Source organism: Mastacembelus armatus, chromosome 6, assembly GCF_900324485.2.
Source record: "Mastacembelus armatus chromosome 6, fMasArm1.2, whole genome shotgun sequence".
NCBI lineage: Eukaryota > Metazoa > Chordata > Actinopteri > Synbranchiformes > Mastacembelidae > Mastacembelus > Mastacembelus armatus.
The window spans coordinates 7,454,593-7,475,933 of NC_046638.1; the positions used below are offsets into that span (position 1 = coordinate 7,454,593).

Genomic DNA, 21,341 nt, shown 5'->3' on the forward strand with positions numbered 1-21,341 from the left:
TTTTAACATTTCCTATTTCAGATGCCTCTATGTTCCCCATCTTAATGCACGTGACTGTGTTGCTGGTGGTGTGTGTATGTGTGTTTGCAAAGCACTTCCTGCTCTCTGACAGTGCTGTGATAGGAACAGGTTCCTCTCGGGCCAGTGAACAGCTTAGCCTCTCTCTCTCTCTCTCTCTCTCTCTCTCTCTCTCTCTCTCTCTCTCTCTCTCTCTCTCTCTCTCTCTCTGCATTGACATATTTTCAGACCTTCACAGCACACCTCACATTACTGGCACCTCACACACTGCACAGAAGTTGCCAGATGTGATAGCAGCTGTAACGGAGAGAGAAAAAGAGAAAGAAAGAGGTGAGACAGACAGTGAGAGAAAAAGATATGTGTGTGAAGGGTAGTGAGAAAAATGTGAAGGGGTGAGTTTCAGAGGCTGTTTAAAGCATAGGAGTCACTGTTCATTAAGAGTAAACAGAAAGAGAAAGCGAGTCAGAAAGAGGAGAGGAAGGAAATGAACAATGGAGGGGAAATGTTCAGTAATCTGCAGTGTTAGCTATCAGCCTGCAGTGCAACAGCCTGTCTGGATCTCATTATAGGTAAATTCATTTGGCTCAGGGGCCGAGGCTCAATGTGCATGAGTGTGTGAGGAAGAGAAAGTGTGTGTATATACATATGTGTGTTCAGGAAAGCACAGATGAATAATTTACACTCATCCTCTAATCTCAGTTTGTTGTTTTTCTCACTTTGCTCTCAGCATGACACAGAAACTGGCAAAAACATGATAAAATATTTTTTAAGGTGAGGCTACATTAGGTCTGTGGTATATAGAGGATCTATAGTGCAGATACATTGAAGTTGAAAGAAAGTGTAAAAATAGTCGAGTAAAGCAAGCAGGGAGAGTAAAGTGTGTGTGTGTGTGTGTGTGTGAGTGAGTGAGTGAGAGAGAGAGAGAGAGCAAGGGGGGGGGGGTCTGTGCAGGGAGATCGAGCTCACCGTCTGGAAAACAGCATCTTCCCCTCCACTCTGCTCCTCCCCGCTTCCCTCTCGGCATCTCTCCCACGCTCTGGAGCTCAGCCTTCAGCTCCCCGGATCCACCCATTTTCCCGAGGTACAGCCTGTTTGTGTATGCCTGTGTGTGTGTGTGTGTGTGTGTGTATATATGTGTGTGAGTACTTGACGCTGTCCTCAGTACTTTCCGCGTGTTTCTCTCTTTCTCTCTCTCTCTCTCTCTCTCCTCCCCTGCAGCCGAGGTGGGCGTGTGGAGCCTCTGACCCTCTCTCGCCCACTCTCTTTCTCTGTCTCTCCCTCTTTGCCACAGCTACAGGGGGGCTATGGATGGACTGCGTCTACCTCCACTCATCGAGGAGGCTTTGGACTCTACAGGTCTGTGCAGCAGTTTTGTGTGCAGCAGTGTGTGTTTGTCTGCGATGCCGTGCGGTTTGGATGTTGTGTGTGTGTCTGTGTGTGGCTATTTTTAGCCCTCCACTCCAGATCAGACATTATGGGCCGATAAAAGGCAGAGGGTCGATGTTTATCTCTGCAAAGAAAGGGTGAAGTGAGGGATGGGGTGGCGGACTGAGCAGGCGGTGGTCAGGTGGTTGGAGGTGGGGAGATTATGGTAAAAAGACCGTCCTTATTAGAGGAATTGACAGAGCGAGTGGACGTTACTATCAGCTGTGGCATCTGTGGACATTTGATGGAGGCTGCCAGGTAATGGAAGGCTGACAGCAGGAAGGAAATGATGCAGTCATCAGTCCACCCTGTGTTTGATGTGTGCATATGTTATTCTGATCCTGATTGTGGATTGATGCAACGTGGAGTCACGCAGTGTTTTGGTGTTATTGTAGTTTTACTACGCTTTGATTGTTTTTAGCTCGTATGGAGACTCAGAGTGGTTGTGTGTTAACAGCTGCAGCTAAAACTTGCTTGATAACTTCCTTCCACTCAGTGTTGTTGTTTGACTTTTGGCACAGTGCATCTTCATTTTTTTTGCCACAAACAGAATCAGTACTGTGTGAAATAGTTCAGAGAAGAATGTGTGGAATGTTTTTTTGCATCTGTGCATCTGAGTAAGGAAGGAGTAAGGAAGGAGTGTGTGTGTGTGTGTGTGTGTTCTGCATGTTTGGTAAAGTGTGGGTCAATTCTTTGAGGATGTTTTATTAGTGTGTAGGAGCTCAGAGGTCAGTGACCCTTTGACCAGGCTCTTGTGGCTTCATGTGCTAAAAACTTTAAATATCATGTGTTTGGTGGATGTTTCTTCAAGCCTACTTTCTGTAGACTTACCACCTTTTTTCAAACCTTATGAGTATTTTGTTTGTTCCATTTATTATACTGAAACCTACATATTGGCCATCATAACATGGATGCAATCTCAGGAAAAATTCTTCCTCCCTAGCTTGAATGTTCCTATTATCTTACCTCTGGGGACTTCTTTCCTTTCATCACGGCCTGAGGCATGCTTTTAAATTCAGCATCTAGTGATGGCAAGTGTCTGGCTTAATGTAGCATGAATGCTGACTGGTTGACCCTAATAACGACAGACAGCAAACGAAAAGTGGATTTAGTCACAGCGAGTATTAACTCATATATATTTTTAAATTACATAATCTAAATGGATTAACGTGCATCTATTCAGTTGTGGCTGGGGCCAGTTTCATCTAGACACCAGGCTGACTTAAAAACTGGAATTTTAAGACTGCTGTGGATGAATTCCAATAGGGAATACAGATGCTCTTACACAAAGACATGCTACAACTGATGAATACCGCACCATCGGGGACTAATTTGACATTTTCTAGATGGTTTGTGACTATTGGACATCATATCTTTTCTCCCACTTGCACAAGTTAATGACCATCTCTCTCCATCCTGCTCTCTGCATTCCCACTCTATACCTCTTCTCCTCTTTTAGTTGCAATCCTCTGCTCTCTTCAGTGCCCACACCCTCCAACACACGCACACACACACACACGCATGTGTATATGCAGAGGCATATAAAACTTTTGCACCTGCCAGCACCTCGGCCCACGCAGCATTTCTCTCCTGTCCTCTCCTGCTTTCCCTCAACTCCTCTCCAGTGTTGTGCCCTTACAGTGTGAAATTCACACCAGCTGTGATACCCGCCCTAAGGGCACACAAACAGGATTTCTCTCAGCTCACTGGAACTAATAAACAGTGAAGTTGATGCCTTAGACAAACATTGTAGATTTTGGGAGCTGCAGAGACTTCTGAGAAAAACAACAACTTCAGATTCTCATATCAATGTTTAACATGGCCAGTCATGGAGTTAAATGAAAACAAGTCTTGCATGCTTTTCCACCCTCAGGGATCCAGGCTTCTCTTCTCTCAACCCTGAGGCCCAGTAGTCTGACGTGTCTCCCTGCACCACTCTATCCCCATTCCCCCCCATCAGAATTTAATGCTTAATTTTAAAAAACACTTTCCAGCCACTTCGTGGGTCCATAACAAAACTGCATATGCTGCATGTTTTTTTTTTTTAATTCTCCCTTAGTTGCATAATGGAAAAATACTTAATGAATACAGAAGGTTCATGAACTCATTTGGCTCATTCCTGCAACTTATTGTATGGATTTTTCTTAGTTTTTTTTTCTCTCTTGCATAAATGCTCCGAATAACCTATCATTAGCTTGCCCTCTCTCTCTCTCTCTCTCCCTCTGAGCCTTTATCCTTTTTGGATTTGGCAGCCACATAGTGAGCTTTCCTCTGTGATTTATGTGATGTAAAACCTTCCAGAGAGATTGCTTTCAGGTGGGAGGCACTGATTTGTGATCAAATGGATTATTACAGCATCACTTGTTTTTAATGCTTTGTACTCTGTCACTATTCATATCCCTTAATGGAATAGCAAAAACAAAAACACACACACACACACACATGCACATGCACACAGCACCGTACACACATTCCTATAAAAACATATTCCCTGAATCAATCACCTAAAGTATGTAAACACTGACGGTTTTTGTGCACGCTCATCTAATGAGGGCAAATCATAGTACATTCTGCAAAGCTTTTCTATGGTGGTGACCCACTTTCTTTTATTTCCCTTTGAAAGTGCAAACATGAAATTTCCATTTAAATAACAGAGCGACTCATTAAGTCAGTCTAACTCTTGGGTGCTTGTGGTTCTTGCTTCTTTTCTTGTCTTCTCCTGCTCTTGTTGTTCCTCATTCTCCATGGACTTTTGAGGCTCAAAGTAGTGAGAAAAAGGAGATAGAATCATATTAACGTTATGAGACCTCCACCCCTCTCGTTTGCTTCTCACGCTGTTGATTCGAAGTCAGCAAATCTCATATGATGATGACCTCATCATCCAGGCGTCATGAAGGGGAATTTGATAAGATCACTTAGGCTTTTCTCTAGGGAAAAGCTAATGACTGACAGAAGGGTTTCTATAGTAAGCAGCTTTAAGCAGCTTTCTTATCACTATAATTTTCAGTATGTTGAGGTGCTAACTTATTGGTCTGCAGAGGTCACCAGGGGGATGAACCACTGTGCATATATCTTCATCTTACTCCTTTTTCATTTTGAGGGCGGCAGCTTAAGTGTCTCCAGGCCATCTCTGAACTTTTCCTCCATCCTTGTGTCTCTCCATACCTCTTGCTCTAATACATTCGTCTTTTTTTGCCTCCCCTTCCCTGCTCCATATTAAGGGTTGCTGAGGAAGTGTGGCAGTGCAGGGGAAAAGCTACAGTATCAGACTGGCTTTAAAGCAGGAATAGGAGGGGGTTGTGTGCATTATGCATGTGTTTAGCATACTGAACACATGCAGTTCAAATATGGCAGACTTATGTGATCATATGTATTTGGCTTGTTATTGGAGAAGATACAAAACAGTAAAACATAGGCCTTCCTGTCCACCATATGTGCATAAAGCAAGCATATATTCTGTACACACATATAGACAGAGAATCACAGACAACAATTCAGACACAAAACCTGCTGCACATGCACATGGATGCAAACGCACCACCTGTCTGCTCTACCTTATTTTCAAGCTGGGTTCAGTACAAGACACCCATCGAACCACACCTTTATACAGCCTTCATTGAACTGTTTGGTGCTTTTTCTTTCACAGCTGATTTGACTCCAGATGTTCCTTTCAATACAATAAAATTAGATATTTGACCATTGATCTCAGAGAGAGGACAGTGTAGAGCTATTTGCTATATAGAGAAGGTATTGTGTTTCATAACACATTTGAATCATACTACAGTTAAATAAGAAAAAAAAAATAAGATCATGATTGTAAAAAGGAGTTAAAGTATGAAGACAGCTCCTTATACAGGCATACCTTGTTCAGTATATTACAAACTACTATATCACACTATAATTTGAATTTCAGTTTTTTTTTTTGCAGCAAATCCCATATACAGAACTGCAGACTCCCACAGATTGTTTTATGGAAAAAGGCTTCCCTGTGGTGCCAGATTAATTCAACTTTGTCCTGCATGCACCTAACAATACATTTATTTGCTGCTCCTCAATTTTGCAAAGTGAAGATTTTATTATACTCATCATTTCATCATTTAACACCCACATCAGAAGTGTTTCCACATTCATGTTTAAATTTAATCTCAGACAGCTATTCTGAGAAGCTGACAAAGAACACTCTGCTTGTTGTCTCTTTTCTAAAATGGCACAGTGTTTGCACTGACATCCTCAATGTGTTCTGCTGCAATGTGATTATGAAGGAATGTGCTGTGGCTAGATAAAGCCATCCTCTCCCTGGAGCTGTAACTGCTGCTCCCGAGATGACTCTCCTGCCCGTCCCTGCTCTTATATGCATGCAGCGTCCATGGCAATCCCAGTGTGAATTCGCACCAGCGCGGTGCCAAGTGTGCAGTGCAGTGAGCACAGGTGTCACTGCAGGTGATTCTGCTGCACAGTGTGTTTGACATTCACTCACAAGCTGAGCTGATAAAGCTTCTTTAAGGAGTGAAATGATTAACAAGCTGCTGGGGAAAAAAGCTAGGAAGACAGACTGACAGGGACGCAGCAAAGACAGTAGAGAGTGAGGGGTTGTTGTAGAGTTGATTGACATGCAATAATATGTTTAGAGACACCATAATTATTTGGCAGAGATGCCCACAGAGGAGGTTAAAGAAAGTTGAAAATGGGTTTCTTTCCCACTATATCTGTCCACTTTTAAAGACATTTTACAATTTCTCAAAGCACAGTAGAAGTACAAAATATGTGTAAATATACATGTACAATACTCATTGTACTGCATGCTGTTACTGTGTGCTGAATACTATATAACAGTTCTGATTAGCTGTAGTGTATGTTCATTAGAGGAGACTTTGGATACCACAAAGCTAAAGAGCAAATTACAGTACAATACAATACAACACAATATAACACAGGCACAAATTGCTTGAGTCAAAGCTTTCCGAGTTATTATACCCTGAACTAGGCACCCTGAAGGATTTTGATGTGAGTGATATTCAATGGGAAGTTTTTTGTCTCTTGATGGCCTTTAGCTGCCTCTGGCTATACAAGCAGCTCCACCGCGTCTTCAGCTCTCTTCTTTATGACTAACTCATTATACCAGGCACCAGCATCAAAATTTAATGGCAAAATAGCCCAGTGCTCATGAAACCTATCACATGCCTCTCAGGGCCTGCGTTGTTTAAATTAACATTATTATGAGGCAGGACAGGATAAACCTCCAGCTTTATCATACAGATACCATAAAAAAAAAAAAACTTGGTTGTGATGGAAGTAGCTGTATCTCATGAGGAGAACAACAAGGCAGCGAAATAATTACCACAAGAAATGGAAGCATCCCCTGAGCTAAGATTACACCGGTGAGCATCACTCTTAATTAGGTAGATCTTTAGTTACTGTTTTTCGCCGTGTCCCTGCTGCACCTTTTTTCTTGTCACATCTCGCTGTTCCTGTCCCTTTGCAAGCACCATTTCAGTTCCTTTTCCACCTTCGCACTGCTTTCTGACTACAAACAGCAATTTTGAGGCACTCGGACACCACTTGAACATAAATGCGTGATGCTACATGTCAGTTTATCTCTGAGATGGTGTTGACCATGAAGGGCCTGTAATTGAGAAGTAAGAATGAAATGTGTGTGATGTAAGCAGAGTTACCAGGAATGACACTGTAAGTGGGGCACAGGTGATCTTTTATCTTTAAAACCACTCTAGAGCACAAACCTCCACTGTGAATATAATCTCCATTTAGCTCTGGCCTTTCTTGCCTCACAGCAAATCTCATCAGACTAATTGGAACAGAGTGGGAATGACCAGACCAGGGAATTTACTGTCATGTAGTTGTGCCGTGATTGATGCCTTTCCTCCTAGTTTACTGGCCTGCTCTGCATTTGTCTTCACAGCTCTAGTGAACAACTTGTACAATGCCGAAGCACGTTTATTAGTATTGCCCTACATCATATGTGATGTCTCATTAGGATTTACAGGCCCACATTAACAACAACAGCTCCCAATCCAGTGCAGGCTGTCTACAAGGATGAGGGAAACATCCACAAAAAGAACTAGAACAGACAACAATGTGCAATGTGACACAAAATGTAAAATCTGAGTCTTTGTCATGTCTCTCTTACTATGAGTGGAAGCCTGTGTTGTTGTGGACTTCGAGGTGCATTGCTGTGTGGTGAGTCATAGCAATTGCTTCAGCATACTGACCCCCCCCCCCCCCCCCCCCCCCTCCATTCTGTCTCCGCATTGTGTCAGCTAACTCACTCCACCTACTGGTCAAAAATTAAAATCTGCAGTGCAGAAAACAAGGTGATGCATTTGTGTTAAAACATGTCATGTATGATATGTTCACATTTTCATTTGACAGCTAACCACAGACACACTTAACAGTTTTTAAACATATGATCTTATGTATTCTTCCCCAGCTGAATGATATTGTGGTTTATTTTCTATCACAGTCTCAGCTTTAATCTCCTGAAGGGCTTGTCTTTTACACGCTTAAATGTGTGTGTTAACTAGGGTACATTAATTGTGCAGATGCTTTCATAAGATAGATTTAGTGCCACCTTAATCACAAGATGGTGCTGTAGATTTAAAAAAGAAAACATAATCTGTGGTGTGTTTAAAGCAGGGACTACATTTAGGTGTTGACTGAGGGGTTTATCTTTGACACATCCCTCATTCGAATACTGCTGTCATCTTTCTAACAGATGACTCCTGCGATCTGAAAGCAGAGAGCAGCCCCACCATGGACAACGAGATCACAGCCAAGGAGAGAAGTGTCCTGGAGAACAATGAGAAAGAGGAGATGGACCAGGAGAGAACTCAGGAGGAGGAAGGGGAAATGAAGAAGCTGAAAGAGGAGGAAGGTGAAGGAGAGGAGAAGAAGAAGGAGCAGGAGCCATTGACAGAAGAGCAGGAGCTGGAGGAGCTGAGGGCCCAGGTGCTGCAGCTGCTGCTGGAGCTGGAGGAAGTTAGGGAAACCTCCAACAAACACCAGGAGAGTTTCCATGAGCTGCAAGGTGAGACTTCTGAAACTGTATTCCTATATAATTAATTCATTTTTAATGCTTTGAAATATTAAACTTTCTTTATAACAGTCTTTTATCCATTATTTATTAAACACATATATGACCTGAAATCAAGATCTAACCCTATAGCACCCAATTCAAACATCCTCCATCATCCAAGACTAATGCTAGTATGATTGAAACTAAATCAAAAGAAAATTTACAACATACAAGCTGAAATTTTCAGTTAGAGATATTTCCATTCCTTTTATTGGCATGATTACTTTTTCAGAACAACTGCTATACTTGCAACTCAGGCTTGAAAATGTATGTTCTGTTTGCAGGTGACAATTACTTGTGAAATTTAATGCTGCCAAATCGTTTTAGTGAAACGGATTGTTTGCTACAACTTATCAACACTCTTTTCGCTCCCACGTTTCTTAAGTACATATTTCCCACATCTCTACAGTGTAGGTGGTGAGTAAAAATGTTATGTAGACTGCTAAACAAACTATGCAAAAACATGAGCACAAGACCCAGATTAAGGAATAATGGAATTTCCTGTCAGACTCAAGTGACCTATCAATGAGCTAAACAGGTATAAAAAATACTACTCAATTAAACATTTATGGCCCTTCTGCAATCTGGATTCTCTCTAGAAATCTTTTTGATATGTGTTGTAAAATATAATGGTTATGAATTCCTGTGTGGAAAATCTCAATGTCCAAACCTTAAATTTTATTATAGTTCAACAAAATAAGTATTTCCATGTCACTGCATCTCTGGATTTTCACAATTCTTTACACATATTCACAAAAAAACACTCTTATAACTAGACAACATAATTTCTCCTAAGACTTTTCATACTCATCGTAGTCGAGTTGAATGTAGAAACACCTAGAAACATAAATGTTTATATGTGGTCACTGACATAGCTGCTAAATGAAGCATCACATCATACCTTAGAAATGACGATCTTAATGCTTGGGGACACTAACAGTGTGAGTAAGGCCTTAGGTATGGGGCTACAGTGAGCTCAGTGTGTGTGTGTGCACTTTTATGAGCGTCCTACTAAAAGATACGGCATGATGAGCTACGCTGTTTGTCTGCCAGCAGCGCAGGCATACCTCAGACAACTGCGTGCGTACTGAGGGAAGCCTGACCTGGGGTCCTAGACCACAACGAGAGAATCGCTACCCGACAACTCCCACTGGGAACAGTCAACTGTTCAGGCTGCTGGCAGCTGTTTGGGGGGTATGGGGTTCCACATTGTGCATGGTCAGAGAAGGAAGTGTGGGTAAAGATCAAGGATATCATATGACTATGGATCACTATTAATACAACCTGCCAGTCATAGCACACTCACCAGCAAAGTCTGAAAAAAACAGAGAAATAGTCAGAATGACACTGAGGATGTAAAGTGCTTGAGTGATACTGATTAAAAGGGATATAGAAAAATTACAAATATAATATCTACCATATATATACTTACCTCTATATGTCTATCCATCTAATATTTTAGTTGCTTTCGCCTCTTTAGCCTCTGCTTTAGCCTCTCTATCATAATGATAGAAGTGAATGGAATTGAAATGTTCTAAATAATCCCCATGACAATTCATGCCAGTGAGTTTGAAATATTATTTACACATATAAAACTAAAGAATTAAGGGTCTACAGTCCATGCTAGTGGCTCTGAATCTTTATCTTAGCTGAGCTAAAGGCTAACATTAAGCTAATATTGACATACAGATGTTTCACATGTATATGTTTATGGTGTTACGTTGTATTCTTGTATGTTAGCATTCTAATAGTTGCTGAGTTAGCCCAAAGTACAAATTAGGTAGATAGAAATTGTTTAGTGTTGCAATTAGTGTTGCAGGCATTTTGGTGATAAGACACTTAATTTAAATTTTGACCTGATAATGGAAAAGTCAGGGGATCCTTGGAATCAACTGAATCCCTCTGGGGTCTAAAAATATCCATATGAAATTTCATTGCAATCTAACCAGTAGAATTATAGTGATGGGCCATGGCTAAAATAATCCAAGATATCTCCATGGTTAAATACCGCCAGAAGTGTTCTAAGCAAAAAAAAAAAAAGATGTTTATTCTTAGCTTGGAGGAATTGATCCTTTTAGAATATGCAACCGACCCTTATCTGCATTCAAATGGCTGCTGTTGTTGTATTAACACCACAACTGAATCTGCCTCAGTAGCTGAAGTGATTTGGCGGTACACATACATATAAGGACAAAAATAAGTTGCATTAAAAATAGCAAAGAATATTGCGGCCAAAATAATCTGCTTTATTTTGTTCTGTTGCCCTTAAAAGTTATTAGATTCGCTGTTTGATTCAAATTGATGTTTATGAATGAGTACGCAAACAAGAATTAGATTCACGGTCCTGCTCATATTGTATTAAACTTTCAGGCAGACACATAAAACCGCTTGTGTCATTCAGTCATGCTTCAAGGTGGAACAACTTATCAAGTTGTCAGCTTTCTGTTGGCTCATTGTGCTTACATTCTCCTCTTATCTCTGTGAGCACTCCCTATTCTCTCCTCACCTCACCTCACCTCACCTCACCTCTCCACCAGGTCTGCTGGAGGATGAGCGTCTGGCCAGTGCTCATCAGGCAGAAGCTTTTACACGCCAGATCCAGAATTTGCAAGGTAATGCAATAATAAAACACTCAGACCCAGACAATAACAGTGTCTTTTCTGCTTGATCTGTCAGCTGATACAACAGGAACACAATCAAAAAGCCAAAGCAGATTTTGCATACATCCTATGCTGGTCAGTAGTTAGCATTAATTTCAATTTTGTTGTGTAACCTGCCAATGAAAACCATCAGGATGTCAACATGCATTGTTTCATTAGGTGTCTATTATAAAGCCTCTAGACAAAAAGCTATTAGTTGTGAATGTGAAAGAAAATTGAATAAAGAAATAGAAATCCATACATATTACAGCAAAACATTAATATAATAACATTTCCAATCTAAACTATATAGCATTTTTGAAGAATAATGCCTTGACTGTGTAAATAAGTGAATACTGTTATAGTTGCCATTACTTTGTGTTTTGTTCTTGTTGTTATTGTGAGAGGGGAAGTTTACTTTCTTGAAAATACTAATAATCACAATCTGACCCTGAAATGAAAAAGTTACCGTCAGTTACATCATCCCCTCTTTCAAACAGTACCCACACATAAGGCAAACACACACACATACATCACCCACACAAACACAGGCAGGCCTACTGTAGCAAAGTCTGAGGTGAGATTGCACACACACACACACACACACACACCCACTCACTCACACACACGCACACACGTTGATGCTGTGATCTCACCCACACATACCCCATAAAGATAAACTAAAGTTCTCCTCCTGCTCCTCCCCTCCCCACAGCCCAGCTGCGCTCTGTACAGGAGGAGATGGACAGCCTGGAGGAGGAGAAGGACAGTGAGCTGGCCGAGGCCCAGGAGGAGCTGCGTGTGGCTCAGGAGGAGGTGCTCCTGCTCCAGCAGGCAGCGGAGGAGGCGGCGGCAGAAAGGGAGAATGACATTGCCTCTCTGCAAGAAGAACTGTGTCGCCGACGGGCCGAGCTGCAGCGTCTCAGCGAGGAGACCCAGGAGTACGAGCTCGAGATCACCACCCTAAGAGCTGAGATCAGCATGAAGAGCCAGCGCAGGGAGGCTGAAAGGAGAGAGGGTGAGGGATGAGGAGAATGGAAGGAGAGAGATCAGAGTCATCATATAGGAGAAAAACAGAAAGACATTTATAGATGGATGTTAGCAAATAAGGATAAAAGACAAAAGTAGAGGTGATTTCAGTAGATTGCACATAACTTCTTCCATCCACCCTTGTTTTACTTGCAGTACATCAAAGTTAAAATACAATAAGTCTTGGTTTTACACCTCATCTTCACACCTTGTGTGAACAGCCAGTAGGGTAGACTAAAAACACTATGGAACTTATCCAGCATACTATTACAACAAATGGTCTATGATCAATCTTTGTAGCTGTTATTATGAAAACAACGCATGATGTTATGGATGGTTCTTATTTCATGCTTACATCATGTCAGAGTCCTGCAGCCAAGAACATAAATCACATCTGGGGTTTAATAATTGTTATGAATTATAAATGTGATAGCTGAATGTTGCAAAGGGAGTGGTGTGAGTGTGTGTGTGTGTGTGTGTGTGTGTGTGTGTGTGTGTGTGTGTGTGTGTGTGTGTGTGTGCGTGCGCGCGCCTGCGACTGTGCGCACACATGCATGTGTGTGCATTTAGGATACCAGGGACATGAAGTCATGAGGGGAGGGACACATACTTTGAACACATGATATCACTGCTGGGCTCTGCAGCTGAGCCTCGGGTGGGACTGAGGGAGAAGGGGAGTTGACATTATTTTATTGTTGTTCTCTTTTGTGACAACATAATCCAACATTTTAGAAAGAGTTTTTGGAAATGGTGTGGTCGAGGTCTAGCCTTACATTTAACAGACATATGATAATGACATTAAGGTTGTTATGTGACTCTCAGCAATGAAAGGAATAAGTGTATTTCCCAAAATGTCAAACTGTTCCTTTCATATATTCTGTTTATGCTGTAACTCTGTTTAAATCTCAAGCAGTGAGACTGAAGATGACCTCCGCTGAACTGCATTCTTATTTAATGTCTTCACCTCTGACCTTCCTTGTTCCACCAGGTGATGTGGACCTGCTGAAGGAGGAGTGTCGTGTACTGAGGGAGGATTGTCAGATGCTGAAGGAGGACAACAGACGTCTCTCAGAGAGGCTGCAGCTGCTGCAGAGGCAGAGGACATGGTGAGAGGTCAATGACTGCTCACTCATCAGCTGCGTTTACTGGATCAGCTGGATGGGACACACTCTGGAATACAACCCCACGTCACTGCCATTCACATCATGTGTCATGTAGAAAACACTGGCCAGCTGTTTAATCACTGCACTAAATTTGTAAATATCAATATGAGTGATTTTCACATAAGCGCTGAAACCCCTTAGCTCATTAACTGATTGGTTTTGAAATGATTTAACATTGATTGAGACTGAGATTTCTCAGTCTGATACTCAGCACATTTGCAGCCCATTTTTGAGCTTTTAGACATTTTAGTTAAAACCAAAAGAATGATATATTCTTTACCCCTGTTCATCTCCCTTACAGCTCTAGTGTCTACCTGTCACTGAAAGAGGAAGACACAGGGGAGGGCTCAGAGGGCAAGGAGACAGAGACCAGCTCAGACGAGGTCATGATGGAGAGCTACATGACCATGGCACAGTCTGACAACTGTCGCCTGGTGGACGCCTCCATCCAGAAAAATATTTCATTTGATGGGAAGCCCATGACACCGACCAGCTGGAACGGGGGCATTGGGGAGATCTTCTCCCTGAGGGACCAGCTGAAACAGGCTGAGGAGAAGGCCTCACAGGTTCAGAGAGAGGTATGAGGTCTTGCCATGGGAGATGGCTAGAATTATGGACGGATTTGGATCAGCTATAATTGGAAAATTCATCCATTTGAATTTGTGTACATTTAATTTAATCAAATATAGCTCTGTTTGACCTCTGTGTTCTCTAGTGTGACGGTCTGAAGATGGAACTACAGGAGCTGCAGGTACTGTATGACAGCAGTCAGAGGGAGAGAGCAGAGCTGGAGGAGGAGCTAGAGCGCTGCAAGGCAGAGCTGAAGAAGCTGTCAGGGGGCGCTCAGGTGAGGGACAGGGATCAGCAACTTAGTATACAGTTTATATGAAGAAATTACAGTGATTTAAATAGTGATTTATGATAGTCTTTAATTAAATAAACTTTGCATCCAGGACTGAAGAGTCCTAATGTATATGTTGAACAGGTTGTGGTGTTGCTCAATTCATTTATTATAAAATTAAGACGAACTTCTCACACTAGTTTGGCAAATTTCCAGCCCATATATCATCTTCATCTCAATTAAAAACTTAAAGTTTTTTTCTTTGGACCCCCAGCTAACAGCTAACATACCGACTAACACACCTCACTTCAAACCTCTTGTATTCTGTCTCCCACTTCTTTATGTGTGTCATACTGTGGCTAGCAATAAATGTTTTGATATGAACTGACTTGGCCTGTCAGCACATATCAGTATTTGTTCTGTGCTTTGGGCTGGGGAACTCACCCATGTCCCCCCCCACTGTGTCTGTGTCCTAACCTCTCTGCGACAGTAATGCTTTAATACTGTTGTTGGACAAAAACACAAAATTAGCAAAAAAGGCACTGAGGCATTAAGGAAAAAATGCCTGCCTGTTTTACCACTAAATCCCATGTAGGCTTCATATATATATATATATATATATATATATACACATATATAGTCTTTTTCATGGTGTCTATATTTGTTTGTCCTCTGGTTTTTGATTTTGTCGTTTTGTGAAAAACTGTGCAGTTTATGAACACAGCAGTTTCAATTGCGTGCCCTTGCAAGTTGATTTTCATCATCAATTTTAAAGGAACTGATAACAAAGAATAGGTAAAAGGAAGGGAAATATGCATCCAGAAGCTCAAAACTATCCATTAATTTGAACAATGGTTGGAAAGTAGTGTATGTGAACGAGCACTAAAACAGCTCTTTAAAAATATAAGGACTAAAACTCAGTGTTTTGTCTACAACAGTCATGGTAAGATGTCTGCCTTGTGTCAAACTGTCTACCTGTGCCGGTCTCTGACGCTGTCCTTGTTCTCAGAATGTCCATGTCCGCTCAGCCTGTTTAACAACAACCTTAGCAAAGCATAAAAACAAATAAACCATAAAATGAGGATAGACAACAACACCACAGCATATGTGAATGAAAACTTTCATGCTCTGTTGTTTTTTTTTTTTGTTCCACTATGCTATCAAATGGCAGACTGCTCACAAATACTTAAATTATGTTGATGTGCATGTCACCATAAAGTTTTGCATCGTTTCTTTAATAGGAAATGTGCATCAGTCCATCCCTACCCTTCCCGTGTTTATATCACAGCCATATGCCATGTCACACTTTTAATTTAGTGATTTTTTTTTTTTTTTGTAGTAGTGGGCCATTTGTGTTGTTGTCACACCCTTTTTGGCTGTGTGTTTATTATTTTGCTGCTTCGACCCATCTGTTCACTCATTCCCTTCATCCCCATGGTCCTTGTGTTTGTTTTTATTCCCTCCTCAGAGCTTCATCCATCCGTCTGAGCACCCTGTTCTCTCCATCCCCTTCATAGGAATGATTATAATAGTGGCTGTGATCTGGTGCTGGTTGTCGGAGCTGGCGTCCCAGAGAGCAAGGTATGGGAAGAGCCTATATCTGTCTGATGTGTAGTGCTGTCTATGGTTCTTACACACAGATGAAAGGATAAATTCACCAAAATCACAAAAAAGGAATCGTTTTCTTACTTACAGTATCTACAGTTGTCTTATCAATGCCTTTTTTGTGAAAAACACTTTAATATAAAGTATTGGGAAGTTATTGCTCAGAAATCAGTTTGTTGATTTGGGAGGGTCTAAAACTGAAAATAAGTTAAGTATTTATGAAAGGTGGACATGGGACGGGTGGGCAGTTTGGCAAATTATAACATATATTCTTGAATAACACTGAATAAGACATTATTAGGAATAGTTAAACATTTTGGGAAATATGTTTGTTTTCTTGCCAAGAGTCAGATGAGAAGACTGAAACCACTAAATATAAAGCTACACCTGAGAGATGTTTACCTTAGCTTACCATAAAGACATGAATCAGGTAGCTCCCTCACAAAGTACAGCTGCCAGCACATCTGCTGGCCTATAAATAACACACTCTATCTTTCTTCCTGTGTGAAACACACTAGATTCAAAATTTTAATTAGTGAGTGTTTGAGGCATTGATATGTGTATTCTTAAACTAATCCTGCTTCAGGTTTTATGCTAAGCTGGGCGAACATCACCCTGGATCCAGCTTTATATTTAACTTACAAACATGAGAGTGGCGACAATCTTCTCATCTCACTCACTCTAACAAAAGAACGAACACAAAGTGTTTCCTAAAATGTCGAACTATACCTTTAAAACTCTGTATGGTGTATCTGTGGCTCTGCAGGGCCGCTACTGACTGTTCTTCTCCTGTCTTCCTTTAGGGGAGTGAGGTAGGTTGGAACTGCATTTTGACAATCACTGCAGCCACAGCAGTGCTACTAGTGATGACTAGTGTGTTGAGAGCTCTCGTCAGATGTTGATTGGAAGGGCAACAACTGCACAGGGACAGACGTTTCCTTCAGACCAGCCCTCCTTTTCTCCTGCCATATCTATAGCCTGAACTGGAATTTCCTAAATGTGATAGAGCTGACAACTGCATAGAAGAAAATGTATGGGATTTTTTTTTTTTTTTTTTGCCTCTAATGAGCAGGTACTACATGCACAGAGACTGGCAGCAATGCGCTCAGTTGCATTTTATTGACATTTGATAAGGAGATTGCTACATTGATGAACTGACCTGCAAACAGCCCAAAAGAGCTCTGGTCTCATGCTACTAAATGTTTGCTGTGTTGTGTCATTCCTCCTTTGTGAATGGTTTTCTCTTGTTTAGCTAAACAATGTGATCAAATGAAGGTTTTGATTATTTCTGAGCACCAAAATGGTTTTCAGTTTATTTAACAGTTATTTATTTATTTGCTTGTTTAAATATTGGTTTTAAGCTGTCTCTGATAAAAGAAAATTACAAACACGGAGTCTGGACATGCACTGAAAACCTTGACATTGTACAAAATGTCTGAAGACATTAATGGAAAGAGCAGCTTGCATTTTTTTGTTACTGAGTTGTTAACTATTAATTAGCCCCCCCCCTCCCTCCAAGTGTATGTATTAAGCTGATGTTTAGCCCGGTGGGTGGAAGCAGTACTTCTTCACAGTGTTTCTCAGTTGTGTGCTCTGCTCCAGGCTCTGTCACATCCATCTGGCTCAACATTGTCTTGCATCACTTTTAATTAACCATTTAACTAAGATGGCGAGAAAGGACGTGCAGTATTTCTGTTTGATCCCGCCTGCACACTGTTCATTCTGAAAACCTAAACTTTTACACTTACATTGTTAAACTTAGAAAATTGTTCACTGTCATGTACAAGTAAAAAATATCTCAGCAACTTTAAGGAAAAAAATCTGTGATAATTGATCTGCAGTATACTTTATGTCCGTTTTTTGCATTGATTGCAGGATTTCAACAGCTTAGTTTTTCCAAGTGTATTGTTATTATTAATCAAAGGTACACAATGTGAGAATGTTGACTGCTATTGTTCCCTTGTTTACTGACGACACGCTTTATGGGATAAACTGCAGATCTGATGAAACAGCAGTTGGCATCTGGTTACGCCTGTGGCTGCAGGTGAAGTGAAGGATCAGGGTTAGTTTTTTTGGGGGGGCATTTTAGAAATTGACATGGTTCCAAAATATGTAAATAGGAAGATGTCAATAAATTGTTTGTCTAAGCATCAACTACAATTGAAAAAATATATGTACATGTGGAAGGACTCTGATCATTGTTTACATTTGTGATTTTTTTTGTGAAAATCTTTTAGAACCAAAAAAAGCATGCTACAGAACATATAGAAGCACAGTATATAATTTATGTTGTTTATGTTACTTTGTATTTGATGTAAATAGATGTGGCATATAGTACTATGGGAGAAAGATTTCTTAAATCCATTTGTACTAGCTTTGTAGAAAGGTTATTCTATTTTAAAAGAACATTGTATATTTGATAGCAAAATAATATGCTATGTAAATGTTTATTTATGGTGGTGTTATTCATAAGACCTGCTAGCATTGCTAATCATTTTTAGAGTTGTGGTCATTGCATGCATTTAGATTGCATTTGACCTTAGTTGCCAGAAAAAGCAATATGACTCCTGGTTTTTCCAGTTCGTTAAATTTCAGAAATGTGTTGGAATCTTTCCTGAAGTATTATCATTAAATGGAGCCTTGATGAGCAATGCCTGACCAATGTTATTTCTCCATATGAACATACTCTAAGGAAATAATGTGCCACTGGACTGCAAATGTTGTCATTGTCTATTTGAAATGATTAGTTAGCAATATAAATCCAATTCTCATTTACTGAAACAGTACATATGAATGTTGTCTGCTTCAGGACATTATTTATACTTATTTCTGAGCTCATTTCATGAATATTAACTGTCATAGTTTCACAAACTTCTGTATTGCACAGTGTTTCTCAGCTTTACATATCGATAGCATTGTTGTTTTCAGTATAGTTGTGGCTATTTTGTTACCTGGAGTTCTATTTTGTACTGTAAATCACTTGAGAAAATAAAAATAACCACCTCACATGATGTCTGAGAGCTTTCTTTTCTTGGGACATAGCCTCACCAGTTACCACAGTCACATGATTTAAGGTGCCAAGGCATCCCATTCATGAACTCACTAGCACTCAACCTGAGTGAGAAGCGTCCCTCCGTTGGCATCACGTTACAGGGGTTGTATGGGTATTAATAACCTTCACTCCACAGACATGACATAAGCTCACAGACATGGATTCTTTACAGATGGTAGGAACTGGTGTGTCAACGTTCATGTTGGGGGTCTCTAACCACTCATTACTCCACTGCCACGGCTCATAGCGTGCTAAGTATAAGTCCGACTAGTTATCTAAAAGTAGAATCATGAGGCACAATTAGTAAAAACCTTGAATCAGCCACCTTCTGTCACTTCAGGGTCGAGTTAAATTTGTTTCACGACCCTGAAAATATTCCAAACTGATTCTCAATCAGGTTATATTCTCATTCTGGCCCTAAATGTCAGATCTGGCTAACCAGCAAAATTAAACCACTTGGCCTCAGGCCTGTCCGTCGAGCAACCTCGCCCCAAATCCCTTCTTAAATATTTGATATATTCAACTGGGAGGCTAAGAGGGAAACTAATTAAAAATGTGACTGTGAAAGCAGCCAGGTGCAGAGATATCATGTCAGGTGAAAAGTGTCCAGGTCAACAGATGTAGATCTGTGATCTGATTTTCAGTTCACTTCCTTTTCACTTCAATTTTCAATTAAATTTATTTGTATAGCACCAAATCATAATACAATCTTCTCAAGGTACTTTATAAAAAAAACAAAACAAAACAAAGCAAAAACAAAAACCCAACAAATCCTTTATGAGCAAGCACTTGGAGACAACTTCCTATACACCGTGGGAGAGACACAGAAATACATTAATGTTCAAAATAATATTATTATTAATATGTTTTACAGTTCTCAGACTGAGAGATTTTAAAGCAATTAAACTATTCTAATGACTTTAATGTAGTGAAGGGGGACATGAGGATAGTTGGTGTGGGTGAGGAGGATACAGAGGATAGAGTTAAATGGAGGTGGATGATTCGCTGTGGCGACCCCTGAAGGGAGCAGCCGAAAAGAAAAGAATAAGAAACTATTTTAATGACTTTGTTTCAACAATTCAATATGACACTTTTGTGGTGATGCACTTTGTAAAAGACATTTTCTGTGTAGTTATAAAAAATTCAGACATGTTAAATGATTCTATGCTGTCAGCCTTACTTCCTACTGACTGAACCATTCCACAACAGGGATGGTGCATGTTTTACTTTTATTTTTGGTGGAAAACATTCTAGTGCATGCTTCAAGTAAGATTTTCCCATAAAGCCATGGTCTTACTCTAAGTACTCCAGTTGTTCCACACGAGTGAAGCTCTAATGTCACCACCTGACAGAAGAAACTCAAACTCTGTGTCAAGGTTTCGGAGAGTCCACTGAGATGATCTGAGCTTTGTCTGTGGCTTTGAGTGAACACAAGTGACAAGGTCATTTAAATTTCAACCAGTGACTTTAGGGTGTATGTAGATTCAATATTGTAAGAGCAAAATGGTTAATATGGTTGACAATGAGCAGAAGATATTTAGTGTATCTTATGACAGTGTGGGAGATCAACAAGGGGACCCCTGGCTGCATCCAGACCGTCCTAGAACACTTTCTGCATGTGTCACAGTTATTCTTAACCTCCCAGTACTTCATCAGCACTGGTGCTGTCATCTGGTATCACTAACATGTCACTGACTGCTGAGTCACAACACCACGACAGCCCCTAAACCAGCAGCAAAAACAGTACTTCTTGGTACTGGCTCATTTTGTGTGAACACAATCAGTTTTTCTACACCGTCAACTGTGCCACTGGATTTCTATACACAGTCCTCAATCAATGAACGCTGTCATGTTGTCATTGATCAGATTTGGAAGCCAAACAAAATTGCTTTTGTTCACAATCAGTTTTTTTTTTTTTTATTTTGGTTAGCAAAGAAGATTCTTCTCTTACTCTCTGTGAAAATCTAAATGAACAGTTTTCTTTTATTAGCTACCAGACATTCTCCTATATTCATCCCTAAGTATTATATTGTCTGTATTGACCCTTGTTTGTCCACTTGCAAATGCATTTCACTCAGGGGTGGCAGATACTTGTTAAACATATGTAATGCAGTTGCTTCATCTTTACCAGGGTGAGCTCATCCTTTAAAATGTTTGTCTCTGGGGCCTCGCTGAGACAATCTGATGTGTAAAATCCCACTTTTTGACTTATTTTACTATGTAAACCAGCAGATTATCGAGAAACGTCTCACTCTCTTTTCTTAGTTCAATTGTTCAGCCACTTGGACCCCGAGCATGACACACATTCACAACAATCGGGAAGCCCCAGCCCCCTCATGAGCCCAAATAGGAGCGCCTAAAAATAAGGAGTACGCCGCTGCCAGGGGTCTGACCAATCACCGCCCCATCCTCCCCGTAAACCGACCCGGACTCCCGTTGTCCTTATGCACAGACAAATAGACTATGATCACAGAGGCTG

General features: G+C 40.7%; 1 protein-coding gene across 1 annotated transcript; it reads left to right on the plus strand.

The window, feature by feature from the left end:
• Positions 1–267: 267 nt before the first annotated feature.
• Positions 268–18,816, plus strand: LOC113133282 (coiled-coil domain-containing protein 136-like). The gene is made up of 11 exons (XM_026311985.1): positions 268–348; positions 925–1,099; positions 1,310–1,374; positions 8,174–8,485; positions 11,071–11,145; positions 11,888–12,190; positions 13,190–13,307; positions 13,666–13,942; positions 14,080–14,211; positions 15,674–15,786; positions 16,614–18,816. Exons 3-11 carry the CDS (start codon positions 1,323–1,325, stop codon positions 16,624–16,626), a joined length of 1,395 nt encoding a protein of 464 aa, XP_026167770.1. The 5' UTR covers positions 268–348; positions 925–1,099; positions 1,310–1,322; the 3' UTR covers positions 16,627–18,816.
• The last annotated feature ends 2,525 nt before the right edge of the window (positions 18,817–21,341 follow it).

Excerpts from the sequence above, each read along its gene's own strand:
- LOC113133282 (XM_026311985.1), top strand. The coding sequence starts at position 1,323 with ATGGATGGACTGCGTCTACCTCCACTCATCGAGGAGGCTTTGGACTCT. Across the intron at positions 8,486-11,070 it reads GAGTTTCCATGAGCTGCAAG|GTCTGCTGGAGGATGAGCGT; the intron begins GTGAGACTTCTG and ends CCTCTCCACCAG. Across the intron at positions 13,308-13,665 it reads CTGCAGAGGCAGAGGACATG|CTCTAGTGTCTACCTGTCAC; the intron begins GTGAGAGGTCAA and ends TCTCCCTTACAG.